Source organism: Ambystoma mexicanum, chromosome 6q (assembly GCF_040938575.1).
Source record: "Ambystoma mexicanum isolate Mex_15411 chromosome 6q, UKY_AmexF1_1, whole genome shotgun sequence".
Lineage (NCBI taxonomy): Eukaryota > Metazoa > Chordata > Amphibia > Caudata > Ambystomatidae > Ambystoma > Ambystoma mexicanum.
This window is the reverse complement of record NC_090937.1, coordinates 1,636,281,984-1,636,309,239: the sequence shown is the minus strand read 5'-3', so window position 1 is coordinate 1,636,309,239 and position 27,256 is coordinate 1,636,281,984. Positions and strand designations below refer to the sequence as shown.

The following is a 27,256-nucleotide window of genomic DNA, read 5'->3' as shown; positions in this document are numbered from 1 at the left end:
AGACAGAACTCCTACTGTTATCGGTAACATGCAATAAGAGTGATCTCGAAGATCTGGGCCTGAGTTAGAAAAAAGACTACATTAAATACTTGGGTATTGAGGTCACTCCAGATATAGATTCAACCACATCCAAAGTCTAAATTGTCACAATTAAAAATATTAAAGAAAACATTGAAAACTGATCACCTCTGTGTCTGATATGGTTGGGCAGACTGGACACAATTAAAATTATAACCTCTCCGATATTACTTTAGCCCCTTGCAATGATCTCAATCCCCTTCACCACCAAGTTCTACATGGAAGTGAACTCAATCCTAACATAATTGTGTGGAAGGGCAAACTGCCACAAATCTCCTTAAAAAACTCTAGACAAACAATTGGGGAGGGGCTCAATCCCCAAATTTACTAGTGTACCAACAAGCCTTCATACTAGCACAAGTTAATCAAATTACTTCTCCCCCCTTGTGGACAAGTGAGATTCTCTGAGATGGCTCGAACTCTAAGAAGCCCTTCCGTACCCGTTCCCATTGGCTTGCAGACTCAGTATGAAAAAAGCAAAGCAACATGACCACCCAATGTGGGCCTCATCACCAAAAATATTTTCTTTATTCACTTAAACTCCTGGTTTAAATCGAAATGAGTCGCATTCCTACACTTTGGCACAACCCAAGATTAAGCATTAAAAAAATATCACTACACTGGGCCCCGTGGATTGAAAGAAAGATACGCTACACACGCCAATTCTGGCGTAGTAACTCACCTCTGCAGATCTCCAAGTTACATATGCTCTATTGAGTTTGGTCACTATTTGAAACTAATTAGAGGAATAAACAAACTCAAAGCAAAAAACATGTCAGCTGTCTTAAAAAGCACAGATGATATTCGGCTGGGTAGTAAATTGTACAAGGCCATCAAATTCTATAACCACGCACTCTCATTAACAATACAGTAACAGTCTGTTCAGCAACCACTAAGAAATGGGAACAAAACCTGGTCATTAACTTATATCCCTCCCAACGGCAACAAATCTGTAAAAGTATCGAGATCAGCCAGCCAGTCCCTAAGCCTCTTTTTCGTCCTACACAGAGCTCTTTGGTCACCAGAAAGAATGCATAAGTCCAAAATTGCCTCCAGTGCAAACTGTTGGAGATGTAATGACACACAAGAAGTAGGCTCAATGAAGATTCTCCTGCCCAAGCCAGGCCAAGTTTTGAAGAGATAACAAAGAAAATCATAGATATACTTCAGCTGGTTGCATACATCTCACTAAAGGAACTCTGCCTCAACCTCCTAAGCAAAGATACCCAGACAGACAAAGCTCCTAGACACCCAGTTATCAGCAGCAGCCATCCAAAGTATAACATTCCAATGGAAAAATCAAGACCCCCCCCCCCCGACATCTCACACGGTATGGTGGGAACTCCATCTGCCTCTCACATAGACTGGAAAAACAATATGGGGGGATGCAAAGAAATAATACATTTTTCAATGGGAGCATGCAAACACATGACACATTTTTATATACTTTGAGCCCTTTAGCGAACTTCCTAAGCATCAACCATCTCAACAGTTTATCCAAGAAACAGTTCTCGGAGGTCCGCAAGCTACCATAATCAAACATACTTCATATCACTATCAGCACATCTTCTGTCCGTTCCGATATATAGAGGGCAACATGAACTCAAGAGCACACTTGGCTGGGTTGCCTGTGGTCTTTTTGGCTGCTTCCTCTCCCCCTTATATGAATATTAGAGAAGGTCCACGCAGACATCCCATGCTGCCCTCTAGTAGCTACAAGCATCACCAGCTCGTGTAACCTCCTCAAGAGTTTAGCACAAAACGGCCACTCTCATGTAAAAATACCGATCATTGTATAGCCCACCTTCCTTTTGCAGGCCTCAAAGGAATGACCGTACAACGTGCACGATCTCCTCGACTTACGGTGGGTTCCCCTTCCCTAACTTCCCAGGCTTTCCTCTATTCTATTCTACTTACTCTCTGTTTTCTTATTCACTGCTCTCTTGAATTCAACCACCTGTACATCACTGAATCGTGTAATACAGGACACTAGCTGGGGGTCTATACTGCTACTTCACTTGATTAATGTAAAATATTGTTCACCCAGAATTTACTTTCTAACTGTTAAACTTCTCTTTCCTTCTGTCTTCAGACATGGTACCAGTTCTGTTAGACAGCAACACATCCTGTTATTGTGGCTCCCCATGTAGGCCAGCTGTCTACCCAATACTATTGGACCAGGTTTCATGCTTTCATCCCTTGTCTTTCCTGGTAGTGACAGTGCGTATGATGTAATGCTTGCTGTTCTTTTACAAAATCATAATAAAAACATTCCAAACAAAAAAAGGAATCTTGGATGTATGTGATTTTTTTTTTAGAAAATAAAATACTGCAGCCGAAAATACATTTATTTGCACATTTCAATGCATTTCTATGGGGGAGACCCTCAATCCTCCCCATATGCCCCTTACGATATGTATTACCCTAACCCTCCCGCATATAAATGCATTGAAACGCGCATTTTCGAAATTTGTCATTTTCCTATGCAGCATTTTCTGTCACCCCCGGATCTCCCTCATTTGGGCTCGGACCCTTCTCAAATATCAGCCTCCATCCTCCGGGTTGACTACGGCTTTCTCTTTTCTTTAGCAGGATTCACTTCCCTTTCACTTTCACGATGCAGGATTCAGTTCCCTTGTTTCTCAATGTCTTTTCATACAGTTCATAGTGGACATCGCTTGGCCGGGTTCACGTCTGTCAATGCACTGCTCCTTGGGACTTTAGACTTTGCCCCTCTTTACTGGCATCCCTCCCTTGGGTTCACTCGCACCGTTTCAGTACTTTCATTGCTGGCATCCCTCTTCTGGGTTCGCTCTTATCATTTCAATACTTTCAATGCTGCAGAATTTGCATACCTTACTTTCACACAGTTTGTAGTGAAGTCTTTCAATTGTACTTCCCTTGCTCCTCCTTATCAGCGTAGACACGGTGTGGGTACTGCCGGCATCTGCTGGAACACACTTGGTCTATTGTCCTCGGTCTTATGATTTCTTCTGTGGAGGTTTTGCGGATTTGCATCGGAAAAGGGCAAGGTCGTGCCCTTCCATCTCAGCCACTAAATATCTGCTGCCTTTCCCCTCCTCTTGAACTGCCGGGTCTGGATAGCCATCTCGTCGTGCTGTCTGCCTCGCTCGTACTGTGCTCTCTTGCTTCACCTTTTATCCCTTTGGGGAAAAGAAAGGGCTAAGGTGTGTGAGATTTAAGTCAATTGTCTGACTTTGCCTGACCATTGTGTCGGGACATGTCAGGTAAACAGTTTTATTACAAGTCAGTTGTGCAAAGATGTTTTTGTCGGAAAGGGGGAAGTTAGAGAATTTGAGTATCCTACGGTGTATAGAGAGGAAGAGGTTTTTGTATGGGATTATAGTTCTCTTGCTAGGAATTTGGGTAAATTCGGAAGGGTGAAATTTGGTGGGTGTGTGGGATGAACTGTAATCACCAGGATTATTGTAGGAAGACAAACAGCAGGGTTTGTGGGAACAGTAGTGTTTTGCCTGAGCAGGTTGCGATTGCAGGAAATGAGGGACGTGATTGGTAGGGTTCTGTCAAGGTAGATTTGGTATTCAGGAAAGAATGTCCTGGCCTCTCCTGAATAAGAGATTCTCAAGGTTTGATGGGCAGAATACCCTCCGGTTTCTCACAGGAGTGTAGATCTCTCTCCTCTGCAGGAGCCTCCCTCTGGAATGGTCTTCCTGCCCATCTCAGGCATGAGACAGTTGTCCCCAAGTTCCAGAAGCTCCTCAAGACCCTCCTTTTCTCTTCTTCTTTCCCTCTCCCCCTCCCCTGCTAACACCCCTGTCTGCATCAGCGACTGGCTGCCTGGTTCCCTTTGAGTTCTACGGGACACCAGGCAACCCGCTAAGTCCACCTCCTTCCATGCACTTAACATGTGGACTCTCACCCTGCCAGGATCCTACCCACCAGCCACCCAGCACAGCTAAATGCACGCATTCAGACACTTTGTGGCATAATTGCGCTGTTAAAACCTACAAACTGCCTATGCATTCATTTACTTGTTTTACCGCTGCAGTTAGACCAATCTAATTTCATGTTCCTTTCTGGGTATTGGGTTAAACCAGCAGATGCATTCTGGTACATGTACGCTGTCCAAGAGTCAGAGGGCTGGAGGAGGCATACTGAGTACATTTGTTTGCAGCAAGCTACTAAGAGCTGGAGAGACCTTGATTGCATTCACCTGTCCCAAGCCACGGCAGGCTAGGCTGCTCAGAGATGAAGAGACTTTAATTGCAATCCACTGCTTCAGGCCACTGAAGGTTGGTCTGGGCTTAATTGAACACTGCTACCTCAGGCTGTCACCAGCTCCACCCTGTTGGCTGTCATGGCCATTATAAGCTCACTTGGAACTGAAGCAGTTGTTCATTCAACTGCTTCCACTGGGAGTTCGTTTTTGGGCTCCTGGGATCAGTTTTGAACCTTTCCTGAATGTCCTGATTTTGGCTTTTGAATCCTTTTTGTTGTTGCTGCTTTGCTGCCCCTCTTTCAGCCCTCTTTTGTAGTCTGCATGTTTTTGAAACTTTCCTTGATTTGCAGCTTTTGATTTCTGAAACATTGTCCGGTTTTGCTGAACCTTCAGTTCTTTACTGATATCTTTTCTGACTTTCTGTAAACACTGTTTCGCAGACTTGTCCTGTTTCTGCCTTGCTTTTCTCTCTTTTGCTCTGCAATCCCAATCACTTGAAGTTTTCCTGTTTGTTCCTTGTTTGTGATATTTCCAGGCTTCAGTCCATAGTTCCGGTGCCTCTTCTTAAGAACTCTGAGTTTCCTGATCTCCTAGTATTCACTGTGTTGGCAGCGACCTATGTCCTTTGCATTGTGTATTCTGATATTACAGTCTCTACGTTGAACTTTGCTTCTCTGTCATGTACCTGCTTATTTCTTTCCATTCTGCTATCTGTCTTTATTACATCATGGTCCACTGTTGTGCCTCCATTCTGTATCTATTTGCAGTGTGACCCCTGGGTTGGTCTCCATTCAGATCAAATAAAGGAAAGACTTCTGTTGCTTTCGTCTAGTCCGTTGGAGTCTTACCTGCTTCAGCATATTGTCTCCAGTTTCTCTTACGTCTCTTACACTGGGCCTCATTACAAGTCTGCCGAAATTAAGTGTGCTGGTAGCAACGTACCGACACCCTTTCCGGACTCTCAAACTAGAACTCTGACCTGCCGGGTGCATCGGGTCCGGTTTATGTATTTTAATTTTTATAACCCGCCACACACCCGTAGGCCTCAGGCGCACACACAAAACAGGGAAAGGGTGAGCAATCAAAGATCAGGAGTCAGGCAACGATTGGCACAGTTGTCACAGAAGAACCAGCACCATTGCCAGTGCTTCCGAGTCCCCATTCCGTGAATCCTATGGGACTCCATGGGAATGGGGACTAACATTTTCCACCGCCTGATATCCCCGGCTGCCGGCGGAAGCAGAGTTTAAGTGCGGTGGCAACCGTTGCTGCCGAACTTGAGATGAGGCGCAGTGAATACAACAGTCTCTTCGGCACGCCTGACTCATGACACTGCTGTATGACCATTGGTAAGAGTAATTTGTTAGTACCAATCCCAAGGACTTGACCTAGTCCCTGGAGACCCCTTATCATATTCCAGTACACCCTTTATTTCGATCAATCTGTGTTGCCCAGTATATGTGCTTGTCTTTGCTTTCTCTCTGTCTCTTTACTTACAGCCAGCTCCTGCCCCCTGCAGTTGCTGTGATTACCTGTTTCAACTCAGATCATCTTGGTTTCAGGTATATGCTAGCATTGCCTTCAGAATCTCCCCTGATCTGCAGTGCAACTGTGAGATATAACTTTGCCCTGTGCTCTCTGGCCAGACACACCCCCTGCACCCCATACAATCTCTTGCACTTACCTACATGGCCTCACCTTAGCGCTCGCCTAGCCTCTGTGGCCCCCCCCCCTTTTCCTCCCCTCTTTTCACCTTCACTCTCTCCTTTTCTCCCTGCATGTCTCTTTTCACCCGAGCACTTCACATTTCGCGCAGACCGGCATTCCTACACCCCCCATCGCAGATTTTGTTACTGCACTTGCACAATCAGGATATCACAAGGCCTGGTAGGACCGCTATTTTGATCTCCTCCTTTGCCCTCCCCCCCCACCCTTTTCTGTCTTGTGGTTCCTTCAAACACCATTTGTTGCAAAGGCGCCTTACAATAAATAAAAATGACCATCTGTGATCGGTGGAGCTACAGCCTAGGCTTCCTCTAGGGTGTAGACCCGAGCATGGTAGTGGAGTGTACCCCTAAATGTGTTACTTTACCTGTTGTCCGCAAAGGTTCTTCTAAAATACATTTTTGTATTCACCTGTTGACTTTGCCAAAGCTTGTGCAGGTAAACATATGAGACTTCCAACGCCCTTTCAGGTATTTACATGTCCCTTGACTTTGCGGCGACACTGAACTGTTCACCTAATAGAGAGGGATTGCTGAAAGGAGTGACCTGCCTGATCATTTTAAGGCGCTATGTATGATGCAAGTCTTGAGTCGCTTGTCCCTGTCATCCTGCAGAGCAGTAGTCATTTCATCAAAGCACCACACTAGTATACAAAAACACATTTAGGATGCAACACATATAGATCTCTATTTGTGCAAATAAGTATTCAGGCACATAAGACAATGGGCCTCATTACGAGTTTGGAGGTAGCCAGCCGCTATTTGCGGCATGGCTGCCTCCAAACTCGGGTCTGGGTTCCTTGAATGAGGAATTACGGGGCCATTCCAACCTTGGGGAACCCGGTAATTCCTCATTCAGTTTACCCATCCCCATTTGAGCCCCCATAGGGCTCAATTGGAATGGGGAGGGAGCTAACAACGGGCCCGTTAACAACGGGCCCGTTGTTAGCTCCAGGTCCTTTAGCGGCTCTCGCAAAGGACGGCTGGTTTTACCAGCCGGTCTTAGCGGGACCCGCTAAGGGACCTCGTAATGCAGCGGTAAGGGGTTAACGGCACCGGCATCCTTACTGGCGCCATTATCCCCTTCCCACCAACCTCGTAATGAGGTCCATAGTATTAAAAAGCATCCCGGATATGTAGTAATGTGTCTGAGGAACCGCCCCAACCTAACACTTTGTGGGTCCAATATCACAGATGGCAACAAATTAGAAATGACAACGAGGAGCGAAAATAATGGTTACCAGACATTTTAACACTGAGATGAAAAAATCAAGGTGCCTACACAACACTGTACGGTGTCCTAAAGACACCATCCACTCTTATCATATAGATGCACTTGCGCGATCTGAGTGGCACCTGGCCTAGTAAGATCGTTGTCTGTCTTCCCTCTATTCCCCCTCCCTTGCCTCGTCGCGCCTCGAAACACTTGTGTGTAGGCGCGTTATAAATGCCATATCATATCATATCATATCATATCATATCATATTGGAGAGCCTATCCCAGGTGATAAGCCGAAGACCTCCCCCAAATCTGGGCACATTTTAGAAACAATTACCAGTGCAATGAACTTCAGTGAAAAAGATTGTATTGCACGCTTTATTTAATCGAATTCCATTAACACAAAAAAAACCTTTCGGAGAAGATAATATACTGATAATCATTAACATACCATAAAGTTAACAAATAAATTGCATACAGGAGTGTGTAGTCCCTCCTATAAGCCTTTGCTGTTACCCCAGAGAGGACATCATTCATGACCATTTTAACCTCCAAATCGGAGCCTCTTTTACATCGTGAATCAGACAACGGTTGTAGTGTTACACTTCATTATCAAAAAGAAAGAGTGCTTCCAAGTAAAACCTAATATTACATTTAATAAAATAGGGCTTTAACCACTTCTGTCTTAAATCAATGTGACATTTGCAAATTAGTAGGAAGTGACCCAAATCTGCTTACACTCCCATTCCACAGCGGCTCCTCTGAGACTCTGCTCTGCCTGAGACTCTGCTCCGCCTAAGACTCTGCTCTGCCTGAGACTCTGCTCCCCCTGAGACACGGCTCCTATGAGACTCTGCTCTGCCTGAGACTCTGCTCCGCCTGAGACTCTGCTCTGCCTGAGACTCTGCTCCCCCTGAGACACGGCTCCTCTGAGACTCTGCTCTGCCTGAGACTCTGCTCTGCCTGAGACTCTGCTCCGCCTGAGACTCTGCTCCGCCTGAGACTCTGCTCCGCCTGAGACTCTGCTCCGCCTGAGACACGGCTCCTCTGAGACTCTGCTCTGCCTGAGACTCTGCTCCGCCTGAGACTCTGCTCCGCCTGAGACTCTGCTCCCCCTGAGACACGGCTCCTCTGAGACTCTGCTCTGCCTGAGACTCTGCTCCTCCTGAGACTCTGCTCTGCCTGAGACTCTGCTCCTCCTGAGACTCTGCTCCGCCTGAGACTCTGCTCCGCCTGAGACTCTGCTCCCCCTGAGACACGGCTCCTCTGAGACTCTGCTCTGCCTGAGACTCTGCTCCGCCTGAGACTCTGCTCCCCCTGAGACACGGCTCCTCTGAGACTCTGCTCTGCCTTAGACTCTGCTCCGCCTGAGACTCTGCTCCGCCTGAGACTCTGCTCCCCCTGAGACACGGCTCCTCTGAGACTCTGCTCTGCCTTAGACTCTGCTCCGCCTGAGACTCTGCTCCGCCTGAGACTCTGCTCCGCCTGAGACTCTGCTCCCCCTGAGACACGGCTCTGCCTGAGACTCTGCTCCGCCTGAGACTCTGCTCCGCCTGAGACTCTGCTCCTCTGAGACTCTGCTCCCCCTGAGACACGGCTCCTCTGAGACTCTGCTCTGCCTGAGACTCTGCTCCGCCTGAGACTCTGCTCCGCCTGAGACTCTGCTCCCCCTGAGACACGGCTCCTCTGAGACTCTGCTCCGCCTGAGACTCTGCTCCGTCTGAGACTCTGCTCCCCCTGAGACACGGCTCCTCTGAGACTCTGCTCTGCCTGAGACTCTGCTCCGCCTGAGACTCTGCTCCTCTGAGACTCTGCTCCCCCTGAGACACGGCTCCTCTGAGACTCTGCTCTGCCTGAGACTCTGCTCCGCCTGAGACTCTGCTCCGCCTGAGACTCTGCTCCCCCTGAGACACGGCTCCTCTGAGACTCTGCTCTGCCTGAGACTCTGCTCCACCTGAGACTCTGCTCCGCCTGAGACTCTGCTCCTCTGAGACTCTGCTCCTCTGAGACTCGGCTCCGCCTGAGACACGGCTCCGCCTGAGACACTGCTCCTCTGAGACTCTGCTCTGCCTGAGACTCTGCTCCGCCTGAGACTCTGCTCCCCCTGAGACACGGCTCCTCTGAGACTCTGCTCCGCCTGAGACTCTGCTCCGCCTGAGACTCTGCTCCTCTGAGACTCTGCTCCCCCTGAGACACGGCTCCTCTGAGACTCTGCTCCGCCTGAGACTCTGCTCCTCTGAGACTCTGCTCCTCTAAGACTCTGCTCCGCCTGAGACACAGCTCCGCCTGAGACACAGCTCCTCTGAGACTCTGGTCCCCCTGAGACACGGCTCCTCTGAGACTCTGCTCCGCCTGAGACTCTGCTCCTCTGAGACTCTGCTCCTCTGAGACTCTCCTCCGCCTGGGACACAGCTCCTCTGAGACTCTGCTCCACCTGAGACACTGCTCCTCTGAGACTCTGCTCCACCTGAGACACTGCTCCTCTGAGACTCTGCTCCGCCTGAGACACTGCTCCGCCTGAGACTCTGCTCCGCCTGAGACTCTGCTCCCCCTGAGACTCTGCTCCACCTGAGACACTGCTCCTCTGAGACACTGCTCCGCCTGAGACACTTCTCCGCCTGAGACACTGCTCCGCCTGAGACTCTGCTCCCCCTGAGACACTGCTCCGCCTGAGATTCTGCTCTACCTGAGACACTGCTCCTCTGAGACTCTGCTCCGCCTGAGACATGGCTCCGCCTGAGACACTGCTCCTCTGAGGCTCAGCTACGCCTGAGACATGGCTCCTCTGAGACTGTGCTCCGCCTGAGACACGGCTCCTCTGAGACTCTGCTCCACCTGAGACACTGCTCCTCTGAGACTCTGCTCCGCCTGAGACACGGCTCCGCCTGAGACACTGCTCCTCTGAGGCTCTGCTCCGCCTGAGACTCTGCTCCGCCTGAGACACGGCTCCTCTGAGACTCTGCTCCGCCTGAGACACGGCTCCGCCTGAGACACTGCTCCTCTGAGACGCAGCTCCGCCTGAGACACAGCTCCTCTGAGACTCTGCCCTGCCTGAGACACGGCTCCGCCTGAGACACTGCTGCTCTGAGACTCTGCTACGCCTAAGACATGGCTCCTCTGAGACTCTGCTCCGCCTGAGACACGGCTCCTCTGAGACTCTGCTCCCCCTGAGACATGGCTCCTCTGAGACTCTGCTTCGCCTGAGACTCTGCTCCCCCTGAGACACTGCTCCTCTGAGACTCTGCTACGCCTGAGACATGGCTCCTCTGAGACTCTGCTCGGCCTGAGACACGGCTCCCCTGAGACACAGCTCCGCCTGAGACACGGCTCCTCTGAGACTCTGCTCCGCCTGAGACACGGCTCCTCTGAGACGCAGCTCCGCCTGAGACACGGCTCCTCTGAGACTCTGCTCCCCCTGAGGCACGGCTCCTCTGAGACTCTGCTCCGCCTGAGACTTTGCTCCACCTGAGACACTGCTCCTCTGAGACTCTGCTCCGCCTGAGACATGGCTGCGCCTGAGACACTGCTCCTCTGAGACTCTGCTACGCCTGAGACATGGCTCCTCTGAGACTCTGCTCCGCCTGAGACACGGCTCCTCTGAGACGCAGCTCCGCCTGAGACACGGCGCCTCTGAGACTCTGCTCCACCTGAGACACGGCTCCTCTGAGACTCTGCTCCGCCTGAGACACGGCTCCTCTGGTCCGCCTGAGACACGGCACCTCTGAGACTCTGCTCCGCCTGAGATATGGCTCCTCTGAGACGCAGCTCCGCCTGAGACACGGCTCCTCTGAGACTCTGCTCCACCTGAGACACGGCTCCTCTGAGACTCTGCTCCGCCGCCCCATTGTCTACAGGCATTTGATGTGGCATGATGAGTCTGGTCCTCTCAATGAAAAATAGTTACACAGTCATCAAAAATTAACTAACCAAAGTGTACAAACATATTTACATTGAGAGAAGCAGGAAGGAAAACTGTAAAAATACAGTAAAAACCCCTGGTAAATACTAACAACCCAATTCTTAGCCTAGAAATACCTGTCCCCTCTGTGCCCCCACCCCGCTTCAAAATGGTCTAGGGCCAGGAACCCCCAAGGTCACTTTGGAAAGTTCCAGGTCAAGTAGAAAGTTCCATAGAAGTAAACGGAACGAAGTCAGGAGGCCATCCACGCGTATTGGGAAAATGAAGGTATGCCTCGGTTTTACCCCACAGCTAATTAATAATTTGGTTGCAAACAATCACTGGAGAGGACCGCAGGAGAACGCAATGAAGCAATCCAGTGATCTGTTGAAGAACCAAAGACCCCAGAAAAAAAGGCAGCAAAGCAGGAAGACCCCTAGAGTAGAGACTCACTACAAAGGAATCCAAACCCAAGACCAAAGGGACCCCTGAGGTTGAGTGACTCGAGTAAAGAATTACCCATAGGAGCCAGAAGTAAGTACTCGCAGTTGCAGTTTTGACAATGGCTCCCGCAAGACAACACAACCTGGGTAAATACGAGCTTCTTCCTAGGTGTGGCTTACAGGGGTCCGGTGCTAAGGGGCTTGAACCCTTGGCCAGCGACAGCCCATATGCACAAATGCAATAATAGGCTGTCTCCTCACGATTCAGCCCATCAAGCTATCCTTGTGAGAAAGACTCCGGTAAGACGAAGGAACCCCGTATAGAGGGATTATGGCAGCTCATGGATAAAAGGAGGGTGGCACAAACACAGACTGTCCCATGATGAGGGCAGAGATGGAGACCCAGCACGGCCCAAGGAGTAGATGAGGCAAGGAAGTGGTTTCCCACTAACCTTCCAGGCAACGTCATCTCACGCCTAGAAACACTTGTGTACAGGCGCGTTATAAATGCTATATCACATCATACCATATCCACTGACATTAAGGTGGAAGAACCTGGCGAGCATTGGCAGTAAATCAGCATGGAGCTGGTTCCAGCAAGGAAGGCTTGACCCAGCACCAAAGTAGCATCAGCAGGCGGACGTAGGAACCCTGTCCTAGACTTCCAGAAGTTGAAACCCCAACTAGAATGTGTCCAAGCCCCTACATTCATCCAGTATAGTCAGACGAGGGCTTACAAGTGCACACATCAGCAGGAATTGGCTAGAAACTCCTCCAGCAGAATCGCTTTTTCAAACACCCAGCAGTAAGAGAGTGAACAGTCGGATGGGGACTCCTTATCACCACTGCCTGAAGGGGCGGGTGAAAGCCAGCAGACCAATCACTACAGTGGGCTAGGTAGGAAGGACTCATGTAGCCAAACATTCTGGTTGGCCATTTGGATCGCCACTCATCCCAGACCACCGCCATGCGAAGAGACTTAGACGGGCATAAGCCAGTTGGAACCAATATGGAGGGTATATTGTGGCCTCACGAAGAGCCCACATGATCGGACTGGCCGTTTTCAGCCTACTCAAATGGGCAGGGGTGTTGCTAGGTCTGGATCCGGGGCTACGCTAATGTCAGGGGTGTCGGGACTCGGGGCTAGCTAGCCTTTTGGTAGCACCTGAGCGTCTATCCGGGGCTACAACCAAAAGACTGGGGGCTATAGCCCCCACAGCCCCCCCTAGAAACACCTCTGCCAATGGGTACTGAAAAGGAAGAAGATTGGACTACCATTGCAGTAAAATGGCTTGCATCTCAAAATAAAATACAGCACAACCAGCTTACTCCCAAAAATCATTTTAGGGTAGCACAATGTGAATATGATGTTATATAATCACCCTAGGGCAAAACTAGGTGAGGGGCACCTGTGGGACTGGCAGCCTTATGGGGCAAACCCAGTACAATATACCTGAAGTATAGCAAAAAGGGTCGCAATGCCAGAGGGACTTCAGGAGAAGGCCCTTTGGACACCAAATAGTCAGTGATGTAAAAAATACAGGGAAAGCGAAATGTCGAGGAGTCTTGGGAAGTGTGGCGCTGCCTGATGACTGGGCGCGCAACATAAATAAACGGGGCTTTCCCGGCCGCGTCAGAGCGACCGGGAAGCCCGAACCTAGAAGGACGTGTCTGTCTGAGTCCTTCGGTGCCAGGCTTACGGCGAAGCGCAGGGGGGCGCCAGCAACCCCCAACAGTGGCGACGAGTGGGGGAGATGATGCCCGGGCCCGGCGGTGACTATGAATACAATTTTTTCACCGAAAGGAGGTCGGATTGAAAACTTTGTATCACGCCGCGGGTAGTGCGTTACCCACGCAGCTGGTGGCCATTTTGTCAAACGGCTGTGGGACTTCACGAAGCTCCGGTTTGGGCTCTGAAGCGGCCCCAGGCCTAATTTTTGGAACTCTTGATTGCAGGCAGGCATACCTGCATGCACATGTGCCTGAAGATGATTTTGTCATTTCCTTGGGTCTTCTACGTCGAGTGAAAGCAAGAAGGAGAGCTATAATGTCTGAGTTTGTATAGCCCACACATTTTCTTCTTCCAATTTTTGGAGCAGCTGAAGGCTGGGGGCCTTCTTCATCCTCTTCATCATCAGACTGGTGGCCCCACTGATCTTCATCCTCTTCATCATCACAGAGGTGTGGTGCAGCAGTTGTTTTCTCCAATGGTGCTGGCTGGAGGTATTTGGACTGGATGTTTGAGTTGCGGCCCCTGTCTTCCACGCTGGGGGTGCCTGTGCGCTCGAACTGATGAGTGATACTGAGGACCAGGACGGAGTGGCGGTGCAGCAGCCGCCACGTGCGCCAGCAGCACCTCAAGGTTTGCTGCCTCCAGTGCAGCCGGCACAGCAGCCTCTGGTTGGTCAGGCAGGCCTTCAGGGTCCTCTACTTCCAGTGCAGCCTGTGGCAGCACCTGTTGTTCAGCAGATTCCCCCTGTTATGGCTCAGGTACGTGCACAGGCGGCTCTGCAGCCCATCCCGGAGTTTGATGTATCGGGCCCACCTTCCAGTTTGGGGCCCAGATGGAGGAGGTGGGTGGACCGCCTGGACATGTACTTTCGGGCTGCCCAGGTGGTAGATGATGATACCCGGCTGGCAACTATGCTGTACTCGGCAGGTCCATCTGTCCAAGAGACTTTTGAATCACTTCCGCAGGGGATGGATCCTATGATCAGACGAAGGCTGCTCTGCAGGCCTACTTCCTGCCTCTCGCCAATGCGGATTATGAACGTTTTGTCATGCTCTCTGCCAAACAGAAAGACGATGAGACTCTGGACACTTTCTATGGCCGCCTAAGGCGTCTCTCGCTGGCCTGCGCTTGGGGTGATGTGGAGGACATGATCAGGACGATGCTGATCCAGGCTTGTTCATCAGGCAAACTAAGGCGCCAGGTGCTAAGGGAGCCTGGAATTACGCTTCACCGCATCCTTGAACTGGGGAGGTGCCATGAGGTGTCGGAGGCGAGAGCAGCTAGAATGGAGGCCGGGTCATGCCCCATCAAGACCGAAGAGGTATGTGCAATGTGGTGAGGTGGCAGGGGCACCCGAAGACCTGGCAGCAGTCCCCGGGATCGAGCCGGGAGGGCAGGAGAAATCTGCCAAAAATGTGGGCATGACCTGCCCCACCCTACTGAATGCCCTGCGGCTGGAAAGACCTGTGGACGGTGTGGGATACCGGATCATTTCTCGAGAGTATGCAAAGCAGCAATGCCGGTATTGGTACCAAGGGGCCCGGGACGGTTCAGTCTCAATCGCCAGGGTCAACCATCCAACGTCGCTCAGGTGGATCAGACTGAGGAGGATGCCCAGGTGGAGGAAGCGGTAGAAGAGGACGAAGAGAACGTCTTCTTTGTCTCGAGTGTGGGGATCCTGAAAAGTAAGAACAGGAGACAGCCAAGGTGCGTGGTCGAGCTGAACCTATCTCCAGTCCCAGTCCTCGTGGACACTGCGGCGTCGGTGAATGTAATGGCCCGTGGACACTATGATGCCATGGACAAGCCCCCCAAGCTGGCTGCTCCCAAGGCCCGCATCTTTGCCTTCGGTGGTGTTGACCCCATCCCTCTGGACGGTGTGTTCATGGCAAAAGTAGAACATGAGGGCTCCCAAATCACTGCACGATTCTACGTGACACCAGTGAGCATCAACACGCTGTTAAGTTGTGCTGCAGCAGAGGCCCTCGGCATCGTCAACTTCGCATACTCTGTCTATTTAGAGGACATTAATTACTTGCTCGAGAAGTATGCCGCATTGTTAAAGGGGATCGGGTAGATGGCCAGTGACCCAGTGAGGTTACACATTGATGAGTCGGTGCAGCCCATTGCCCTGAAACATCGAAGGGTGCTGTTCCACCTCCGTGACCTTGTCGACAAGGAGCTGGACAATTTGGTCAATCTTGACATTATAGAAAAGGTGGAAGGCCCGACGCCCTGGGTGTCCCAGATAGTGGTGGCACGGAAGCCTAAACAACCCGATGCTGTGAGAATCTGCGTCGACATGAGGCTCCCGAACAAGGCCATTAAGAGAGAGAGACACCTCACCCCGACGATCGATGACATCATTGCGGAGGCACAGGGCGCTCTTTTCTTTTTGAAACTGGACCTTCGAGCGGGCTATCACCAGGTTGTCCTCCACCCCGAGTCGAGGTACATTACCACCTTCACGACACACCGAGGGCTGTACCGCTATAAGAGACTGAGTTTTGGTGTGTCCTCGGCGGCGGAGGTGTTCCAGAACATTATTCAGGGCGCCCTGGCTGATCTGGACATAAGCGACGACATCCTGGTGTTTGCAAGAACAGAAGTAGACCATCTGAGGCGGTTGGCGAAGACGTTCGAAAGACTACAATCCTTGGGACTCACCCTCCACAAAGAGAAGTGTGAATTTCTCCGACCATCGATAGAATTCTTTGGATTTGTATTCAAAGAAGGGGGGTGTCTCCTGATCCCCGGAAGGTGCAGGACATAAAGAAGGCGCAGCCTCCGGAGTCCGTGTCTGAGGTGCGAAGTTTCCTAGGCATGGTTACATACTGTGGACAGTTCATTAAAAATCTGGCCTCCAGTTGGGAACCTCTCAGGGCACTGACCAGGAAGGATGTCATCTGGAATTGGGGACTGCTAGAACAGGCGGCTTTTGAGGACATAAAGGGTGCCCTGGCGGCTGAAGACACCATGTCGTTCTTCGGTCCAGCATTACCATCAGAGATCATCGTTGACGCCAGCCCATTCAGCCTGGGCGCTGTGCTGACACAAATTGACAGTGGTGGGGGCATCCGCCCGGTGGCATATGCCAGCAAGGTCCTGTCCGATGCAGAGAAGCGATACTCGCAGATCGAGCGTGAAGCGCTGGCAGTACTGTGGGGATGCCGGCACTTCCGGGTCTACGTCCTTGGATGCCTGTTGACGGTGGTGACAGACCACAAGCCCCTGCTTCCCATCCTAGCAGGGTCATCATCCAAGCCACGCTTTGAGAGGCGGATGCTCGCCCTTTTGGAGTATGGAGTCACCTTGGTATACCGGCCAGGAGCGAACAACGCTGCAGACTATCTCTCCAGACACCCTGGGGCGTCCGCAGGCGAAGTCCAGGACGCCTGTGCAGAAGAAGCAGAAGAGCACGTCCGTGTGGTGGTGGAGGCAGCCACGCCAAATGCCATGCCTCTCCAGGAGCTGGAGGCAGCTGCAGCGCAAGATGAGTGCTTCCAGATCCTAAGGCACTCGATGCAACAGGGCTCCTGGAAGTCGGTGCTGGAGGCTCTGGCGGGGCGCACCCAGGAGGCCAGAACCGGACTTGAGCAACTATGGAAAGTACGGGAGGAATAATCGTTCTCAACATCTGGCCTTCTGCTCCGTGGAGATCGGATTGTGGTGCCCCAATCGAAGGTGGACGAGGTGATCGCCTTGGCTCACCGTGGTCATCAGGGTGCCGCCAAGACCAAGGCATGCCTACGGCTGAAGGTGTGGTTCCCTGAGCTGGAACGCAAGGTGGATGACTTTGTGGCGGCCTGTGTGTGGTGCCAGGCGGCATCTCCCCTGCAGCGGGAACCTGCAATAGAGACAATGCCTAGGGGGACGCACCCTTGGGAAACTGTTCATGCAGACTTTGGATCCACCACCATGGGCACCCTCTTCCTAGTTCTGGTCGACGAGTACTCTAGATACCCCGAGGTGGAGTTTGTGGACTCTGTGGCATTCAAGCACATTGTGGTGGCCGTGGAAAAGGTGTATGCGGCCCATAGTTTCCCATGCATGCTGTGTTCGGACAATGGGGCGCCATTCCAGAGCGAACGCTTCTCGGAGCTGATGGAGAGCTATGGGTGGTGCACAGGAAGATCATGCCTCTCTGGCCCCGGGCCAATGGTGAAGCAGAACGGCTTATGAGTGTGATGCTGGAAATGCATTGGAGGGACAGGGCCTCTGTATCCTTGTCCTTTACTGCTTTTTATCGTGTGTTCTGTCGTGTTTTCCGCGCAGGAGTTCATGTGGGACTCCTGGCGGTGCAGCTCTCTTTCTTTTGGTTTGGTGAATGGACCTGTGGGATACCCTTATGGCACCCATGGGTGGGGGTACAACCCTGTGCCCCTAGTGTATGTTTTTGGGCACCTGTGGGTGGGCCACAGAGCAGGGTATGGGCTGGTGGCAGCTCCATGCTGAATTTGACAGGTGCGCGGAGTATCCTCCATTTTGGGATACCCCGGCCCTGCCATTGGGATCAGTTGATTCCTGATGGAAAACAAGATGGCCCTGTTGGCCTCTTGCTTTCTATTACCCATTACCTAGTTTTCCCAAAGTCCTGGGAAGCCCTGACTCTGTCCCTTCCCCCTGACTGGCGGTTGGATGGAAGTGCCATATATGGTGTTGTTGTGAAGGCCGAGTCAGACTAGCTGGAGCCTTCCTGGTGATGTATGTTGTGCGTACCTCCTGTGGGTGGCACCTGGGTGAATAGAGTGTGTGACGAATATGCATTCTGTGTTGTGGGTGTCTAGTATATGGTGGTTGACACAATGACCGAGACAACCCTGCCCAAAACTGGTATGAATGCAGCTTGGAGTGTTGAATGGCTCGGTACTTGTCCCAATACACATAACTTGTTGTGAGTGTCTGGAGAGAAGTGAATGGCCTGAATACCTTGTGTGCCTGATTGGCTGCCTGCCTGCATGAATGCCCGTAGTCGTGATTGGATGCTTGAGTGTGACCCAGTGGAATGAATGGGAGATCAACAGTATATCTGGGGACCTCTCACTGCTAGGTATCGTGTTCAGAAGCTGAAGTCCACTACGACGAGTAACTGGATTAACTGATGCTTGACCTTGAAGCCCTGCTGGACGAGAAGAATTGCTTCTGCTCTCCTCCACAATCTGAAAGCTGCTGTGCCTCCAAGGACTGACCCAGAGAGGACCTGGTAAGGCGCCCTCTTCCCGAGCTACGAGGGACCATCGTGCACAGCTGATCTTTGCCAATGCTCCCTGGTAGACAGACCTTCGACAGGCTGCTGACCCGACATGGGGACTGCTGCGTAACTCCAAGGAGAAGCACTCGGACTGTTGACCACCACTGTCGACGACCACCGTCGCCGACCGGAGCCGCTGTGCTCCCGTTTGCCTAAGAACTTTCATTGATCATCGGACGCTCTCGTCTGCATCGTCACCCGCTTGTCTCCCGCTGGAGAAGGCCCGGCCGTCGACGTATCCACCGGTGGGTTTCCCGCCACCTACAGACCGCAGAGACGCCGACGACTCGACGCCCTTGCTGGGCCACAGTTCTTCATCATCTCTTTGCGGTCCAGAACTATTGTCATCGAGGTGCCCCGCATGCCTCTTCCTTGCAGGATGCCAATGCTCTGTCGTCGACGAGCACCACTAGGAATGAAGCGGCCACTTCCCTGCCATAGTTCACCCCGTTCACCGTCGGACGTTCGACGACCCGTGACTCCTGCCTTAAAGGGAGGGCTCTCAAGAAGGGCCGTCGATTCCCCGACACCGAACGCCAAGTTCCCCGACACCCCTCGACGATCCGTGGCTCCCTCCTGAAAGGGAGGCACTCAAGAAGGATTGGTCGGTGCATCGTCGGAGAACTCTACTCCACCAGGTACATTGGGGGGGTAAAACCTTAATAGGAAGAAGTAAGACTATCGAACATTATATGGACTGGGCTTGTGCTATATATCTTTATTTACAGGTTGCCCAGGTGGGGGGATCTCCACACAGACCTGTGCCTAGCGGTAGGGGCCAGCATTCTGCCTATTGTTTCAACCATCTTACGTTCCTGCCTATCTCTATTGCTGGTTTACTCGTTATTGATCTGTGTGACATTTTAACCGTACAGTTGATGCACTTTAATGAGATTTGATAACATTAGTGGTACCACTCTAGACGTGTATATATTTATCATTATTGACTTCCAAGTACAAAGTGCGTTATTGTGATCGTCTACATACCTTTGAATATTAATTATATAAAGACTGAGTTTTCAGTAATACAGTGTGTGGACATTCCTTTGTGGGGGTTCGGGGACTACACTGTACTTAAGAACCAGCCCGCATCACCTCCTGAGAAGCTAGGCCTTGATTGCTCGTCCATTGCTACCTTATAGAGAATCTTGGCTGGGGTCTTCTGTGCCTCTCCTCTACCATATAGAGAGCGGAAGTACAGACACCCCCTACCGGTCTTTACAATGAGGACACTAAATAAGACCTTTAGAATTGCTCAGGGACAGGGGCAGTCGCTCCAGAGAGCCCTGTACCAGTTTCTGAGGGTGTATTGCACCACGCCACATGCATCCACTGGAGTGGCCCCGGCGGAGGCATTTTTCAAGCGGTGTCCTCGGGGTTTGCTACCGGAGGTAGGAGAGAAAGAACCTGGGGTGATCAATGACCAACAGGTCGAGATGGACTGGCGGTTGAGGATCGAGCAAGAGAACATTCGGAGAGGGCTTCGCCCGCAGCGGCTGGAGCCTGGCGACGAGGTCCTCATTCGGAATAGGCATCCACATGGGAAGCTCTCCCTACCGTATGAGCCGGAACCGCTGGATGTCATCGCAGTCCGGGGATCCATGGTGACTGCATCGGACAGACGGTCGGCGGTAACGCGCAATGTGAGTTTCTTCAAGAAACTGCGGGATCCAATAACTGATCCACTTCCTGATCCAGACCCAGGAGAAATCCCTGGGGACGAAGGGGAAACACCATGTCTGCCTGAGTCCCCGGCCCGGGGCATGCCCGTGGACAGATCACCTGTGTCGGGGGTGAGCAGGAGGTACTCCCAGAGGGCTGGGCGAGGGAAACCTGCTCACCTCAGCGACTACGTGTTGGGTCTCCGGCTGATTGTCCTGACGATGAGTACTGTTAAGTAGGGGGACCCGGGTGGATGTCAATAAAGGGGTGTTTTGAACATGGGGTCTCGGGAAATGTTAAGTATTCGTTTTGGTGTGGTTTGCAGTGTCTAGTATTAGTATTGCTATTGTTCTCCCGGAAAAAGGAGGAGTGTGGCGCTGCCCGATGACTGGGCGCGCACGCGGCGGCGTGATGTTGCACGCCGCGTGCAACATAAATAAACGGGGTGTTCCCAGCTGCGTCAGAGCGACCGGGAAGCCCGAACCTAGAAGGTCGTGTCTGTCTGAGTCCTTCGGTGCAGGGGCTTACGGCGATGCGCAGGGGGCAGCCAGCAACCCCCAACAGGAAGTGTCCCACGAATGGGAATTCTGTTATACCATGTACTACATAAATACTGTACAGATAAAATAAATACACTTTTACTGAGTCAACCCCGCCGGGGCTGAACCCTCCATGTAAAGCCCAGAACTCAGCAGCTTGCACTTAACCTACTGAGCTCTCCATGCATCTAATCTAACTTGAGAAACTACTGTCACGTGTAAGCGATGCTTTCTTGCTGTATTTGCCTTAGGCTGCGTCCCTTGACAGGCACCGCTGTTCCGCCGCTGCACAGCTGTAGACATACATGTAGTATTTGCTGGCAGCCTTGTGGACTGAGACTACGTACATGGAAGACACACACAGCAATGTGTGCTCTCCGGTGTTTGCAAAGCTTTGCAAACCATTTCTGATCCCCCTTTTGGTTATTTCAATGCACCCCACAGGCTGTACTGTTAGGAAACCTGGGCATTAGTAACATCATAACTATTGATGTTAGTACCGTTTGCCTTTTGCAAAACGTGCACAGTACCCAAGGTGTATGCCCTGTAGACTGGCACTCCCTCAATGCCTGTATCATTTATGTCTCAATCACAAGCCTCCACAGAAAAGGCCCCTGATTAGCCTAACTACACAGTGCACCCCAATAGCCTCTGGTGCTCGTCCTCTGACAATATAAGCTCCCCTAGAGCCTTGAAGCTCACTGTGGCGCACACTGTGCTAGATGTGTTGAACAGGTGCTCCAGCGAACAATGCGCCATGAAGCCTACCATCAACTCTTAGCAACAGCCATTCCTCCTGCTGCAAAGCCCTTTGCAGAACTGCACCATTCAAATTAATTAATTCATTAATTTAAAAAATGGCACTGCAGATCCCCCATCAGTGGCTGGGAGATCTCCCATCAGTGGCTGGGAGAACTCCCATCATTGGCTGAGAGATCTCCCATCAGTGGCTGGGAGATCTCCCATCAGTGGATGGGAGATCTCCCGTCAGTGGCTGGGAGATCTCCCATCATTGGCTGAGAGATCTCCCATCAGTGGCTGGGAGATCTGGGAGATCTCCCATCAGTGGCTGAGAGATCTCCCATCAGTGGCTGAGAGATCTCCCATCATAATTGGTGGTAGATCTCCCATCAGTGGCCGGGAGATGTTGGTCTGGTCTTCAAAGAGGCCCAGCATTGCTTAGGTAGAGCATTGTCTATCTGGCAGCCTCCAGGGCTCCACTTAGTGTGTTACTTATTTTGTTGTTGTATGTTTCTGTATGTTGAGAACCCATTAAAGATCTCAAGGGAGGTTCCCTGCAACATGAAGCCCTCTCTGCATGCGCGGACCATATCCTTGTGTGAAATTCCCAGTAAAGGCAGCCATAGGTTGTCTTCCTAGTCTAGGGCTCTGCAACCTTTGGATCTCCTGATACTTTAGACTACAACTCCTATCAGCCCTAGACAGCTTATTCAATGGTGAGGGATCATGGGAGTCACAGTCAAAAGAGATCCGCAGATTGCAGACCGTGTCCTAGTGCTTACCTCTTATACAATGACTTCAAAGTTGTGCTAATGTGCTTTTAGTGTGCTACCATTGCCAAAATAATACTGTTACCTCTTCTTTCCTGTTTTAGTGGAACGTGCTTTCAAATTCTTTCAAACGGTGATCGTGCTAATCTGTACTGGGTGTTTTTGTTACCAGTTCTTTTCTAGAGGTAAGTCCATAATTTCTAGCTCATTAAGAACAGAATGTCCAATATTTTGAACGTACCACTATGGAGTAATGATGAAGGGTCAGCTGCTCATTTTATTTCATTGCTTGGAATATTTACATGCTACAAAGAATATTCTAATTTTTGATGCTTGTGAATCTGCTTAGAATGACATGTCTGACATCTAGTGGTAATCGCAGAATATTGCATTTTTTTCAAAGATCGAAGTTGACATGGTTCGTGATTGTAACTCTATCCCTAACCTGACATGTTGTATTCCCAAAATCCTTAACACATCGAGGTACCACAGATTGTTGTCTTCCGCCTATGTAGTCGGTCGCACAAATGCGGTGCTCAAAAGAGCTAATATTGTTTGATCTACCCTTAAGCGGTTCGTGCTTACCTTCTCGATGGCTGCTTGGACGGCTACTCAATGTCTGATCCTGCCTCTTCGACGATCCTTCTACCGACGACACGTGACTGATTTCCTCGCGTACATGGCCCTCCGGCCCGGCCTCACAGTAGGGAGAGTGGGGCCCAGTTATTACTGACTTTCTCTCGAGAATGCCTCTTCTTTTCCCCTCCTCTTCTCTTTCCTTCAGCCTGGATGCCGTTTCTCTCTGCTATGTAGCGAACACCTTTTAAATTCTGCCTGTCTTGCTATGGCAAATTTTCCTGGAAAGATACCCATAGCCAGTGCAATTGGTGCCTCCCTCGTGACCACGATGAGCGCTGTTGCAAGGCCTGCAAACGTTTTCGGCCCAATACCTTAAAAGACAGGCACATGAAGCAGTTAACAGCCTAGGCCATGCAGGCCAGCTAGTCCCAGCGCCATCACCTCAGAGGAGGAGTCTTTCGGCAGTCGCAGCACCAATTCAGATGCTGTTGACTTAAAAGTGGAACCCTTGCATTCCTGCATGTCGGTCCTCGGCCAGACAAGCATTACATCGGCAGTGTGATGGGGAAGTCACACTCCGGCGACAAGGGCACACACGCAACACCTGGTCCTAAGCACACAATCCCTACACTTTCCTCGACAGATCTGCTGAGAAAGTTGTCGGTGCCCGTGGGCCTTTGGAAAACTTTGGCGGGACCCTCGGAACCTCACGTCTAAACGCCCTCTATGCACCCACCATCACAGCCTGCACACAGCAACAAGTCTTCTGTTTCAGCGGGCGCTCATGCTATAACCCTGACACACAATGCAGTAGTGTCGAAAGATGTGCCGAAGCAGGCCCATTTGTCAAAAAAACACTTCCGAAGCTTCGGGAGAAGCTTTCTAAAGCTTGTTTATACGGCTCTGACCCCCGAAAGGCTGTTCTCCTGCCTCTCCTCCGCTATCTAGGGCCCTGCAGCTGGACTCTGCTCCAACTGGCCAGCATTTTCCTCCTGCTGATGATTCAGACTCATCTGGGTGGACTAGGGATACATTTGAGGCAGGCATGGACAAAATGGCAGAGTTTATCAAGTTTTAAGGCCAGTTTGATGATATTCTCAAATACCATAGGCCTGTTGATTCCAGTCCCAGATACTCCTTTTACCAGGTGCAGAGTTTGCATCCTTGCATGAGCACCGTCCACAGGATCCCCAGGTGGATGTATTTCTGGATGACCAGGATGACCCCGACCAGGACATCTACTATGTTCCTGATCCAAGCCACACTGCTCAGTACCCTGCCTCTCAAGACCCAGACTGGGACCCTGCTGATGACCAAGGGCACGTGACACTCTACGTCTCCCCATAACCCTGACCATGTGAACATCTTTTTGGTCTGTTGCACAACCTCGGGACCCGTCGCCCATCGACGATCAGATGCTTTTTAATAACCTTCCTACGAAGGTGGGTGATCATTTTAAAATCACCACCTAAGAAGCCATCCCTGACTCAGACTTTGTGGAGGACATCCCTAAGGAAAACGTTCCGGTCAGCCAAGTTATCCCCCTTCTGGGGTGTGTTTTCCTCCTGTATTTAAAATTACATTGTGAAACCTTGCCCTTTTTTCTCCTTTATACAGGACTCTCAAACTTATGTGTGTTTTTCTCCTGTATCCAAACGACATTGTGAAGGTATTGCCATTCGTTGGTCTTGACCCCTTTGCCTAGCATTCATTTAGCATACTTTTTACCAGTGTATAAGTGCCTATCGTCTTGTCCAATTGTCTAATATTGTCTCGTCTCTCTCTGTCTCATCTGCTTTGTGCCCCTCCCTAGTGTGCTCCCCTCCCTCCACCCCTTCCTCTTCTCTACTCTCCCCACCTACCCTATGGTGCTCTCTATCTCTCCTTTCTTTTCTAACTGCTTCTCTATTGACTATCCTGCTCTCCTCACTAAATCTGGTAGGAAGACATTTAAAAGGGACATCCTGGTCTCAAACCCAAGCCTCCCTATCGCTGACACCTACACCAGTGCCTCCTCTAGGCAAACCCTCACCGACATCCTCTTTGTCGTTCCCTCGCCAGACCTATGGACTCTTCATATGGTCTCTGTGCTGTAACCTCTCTCTTCTTCTCCCATTAATGGTGGCACCCGGTGGGAGGCCCTCCTGGCCTCCTTCGACTCCTCTAAGGTCATCATTAATGTTTACCTGAATGGTACTGTCTTGATCCAAGGCCCTCAAGCCAGTTTTCTCCTCTTTGACAGACGCTTCCCGCGCCTCATCAATTTCCTCCCTTCTCCTGCTGTCCCCTCTCTTCCCTCCATGGCTTCCTTGCCTAACCCTGCTGTCTCCTCCTTGTCTACCTTGCCCTCTCCTCCTTCCTCTCTGCCCCCCCTCAGACTTTTTCTACACCCCTGCAAGGCGTACCTCTGATTTGTATCCCTCCCGGAAGTCTTTCAAGGATGGATACCTTCTCCATATTGCCACTCTTAACTCTCGCTCAGCTGTCAAACACTCCTCTGACATCTGCCGCCTCCTGGAAGAACTTGACCTTGAAGTCCTCAGTCTCACTGAGACATGGTTCACAGCCAGCTCTGTCACGAGCTTTGACACTCTCCTCACTGACGGCTACAAGATCCTCTTGGCGCCCAGGTCCAACCCCTCTCACCACTCCTCTCTCCTGGAGGGATCACTTTCTCTTTTCCTCCCAACTCTCTCTCTCTCCACCCCACAGGACAAGCCAATTCCTGCACTGCCACCTACATTCTCAGTCATCCAACCCATGAAGCGTGTGTCAGTTGAGGCTTTTGCTGCCACTTTCTCTCCCCATCCTCCTCCTCTGAATGGCTCACATCCTGACACAGCACTTTCCATGCTCCACTCTTCTATCTCTGATACCCTTGATGTTCTTGCCCCTGTCATGAGGATCCGCTTGAAGCCCAAAGCCAAGTGCAACTCCTGGTACAACTTAGACCTTGCCACCCTTAAACGCAAGGGGAGGGTGGCTGAGAGGAAATGGCATGCTTCCGGTACATCCTCTGACAAACTGGCCTGCCGTCTGCTCCAAAAGCGATACAGGCTCTCTCTCTGCACCAAGAAGAGAGCCAACATCCAAGTCTGGGTCTCTGCGGCTTCTAACAACTCGGCCAAACTCTTTAAAATCTGCAAAGAGCTGGCCAATCCTGCTGCAGTTTCCACTTCTCCTATCTCCTCCCAGGTCCTCTGCATGGCCATGGCTTCTTATTTCATCTCTAAAACTCAGGACATCCTGTCCTCCCTCTGTTCCTCTCCCCTTACCCTCTCTACTTCCTGCTCTTCCTCCGGCCCTTCTTCTGCCACCTCTCCTCCCTCCTTCTCTGTCTTTCCCATTCTCCCCAGACGAGGTTTCTAGACAAGTATGATCTATTCACCCCTGTGCCTCCTAAACAATCAAGGACCACATTGACACCCTGGCTCCTGCTCTGGCCGACCTCTGTAACCACTCCTTTGCCACTGGAGTCTTCCCTTCTGCTCTGAAGCACTCCCTTGTGCACCCTCTTCTTAAGAAACCCTCAACTGACCCCTCCTGCCTGGCTAACTATCGCCCAATCTCCATCATTTCTTTCCTGGGCAAAATCCTGGAAAAACTGGCCATCTCCCAGTTTAATCTTCACACTGAATCTGTTGGTAGTCTCCATGACCATCTGTCTGGCTTCAGAGCTGCCAGAAGCACGGAAACTGCTCTCCTGAACATCCTTGAAGAACTGCTCTCCAACCTCGATTCCAACAAACCCTGTGTCCTCATCTTACTTGATATCTCTTCTGCCTTTGACATGGTCAACCATGCCATCCTGCTCCATCGTCTCCGTGATAACCTGGCTATCACCAATCAGGCCCTGGCTTGGCTGACCTCTTTCCTCTCCGATCGACCCTCCTAGGACCAACTTGGTTCCTTCCTGTCCTCCATCTCTATCTCTACCTGTGGTGTTCCCCAGGGGTCTAACCTCTCTCCCTGGCTGTTCAACCAATACCTGGCACTTCTTGCCCACCGCATTGCCGCTCTCTGCCCCAACTTTCAGTGCTATGCGGATGACACTCAACTCATTTTTAGGCTAACCTCAGCCACCTCTTCTCCCTCTCTCATCTCTGACTGTCTGTCTGCCATCCAGGAGTGGTGTGCTGCCAATGATCTCTGCCGTAATGCCAGTAAGACAGAGATTGTCCTCATCGGCACACCATGTTGCTCCTTTCCGGTCACTCTCTGGCCAGCCTCTCTTGGCCCTCTTCCTGCTCCCACCTCTGAGGCTAAAACCCTTGGGGTCATCTTCGACTCCGCACTCTCCTTCTCACCTGTTATGGACTTGATGGTCGTGCAGAGTATGAATACCTCCGTCCCAAAGTACCACACAGACAATACCAGAAACACTGCCTGTGCGGTCTTTGAGGCCACAGGTGTGGTAGTC

General features: G+C 51.1%; 1 protein-coding gene across 1 annotated transcript in view; it reads left to right on the top strand.

The window, feature by feature from the left end:
- Window positions 1–27,256, top strand: part of LOC138516928 (uncharacterized) — a 382,418-nt gene that overhangs the window by 143,886 nt on the left and 211,276 nt on the right. Inside the window, exon 6 of the mRNA XM_069632392.1 lies at window positions 22,362–22,442. Within this exon, the coding sequence (XP_069488493.1) occupies window positions 22,362–22,442 (81 nt within the window). The remainder of the gene's footprint in view (window positions 1–22,361; window positions 22,443–27,256) is intronic.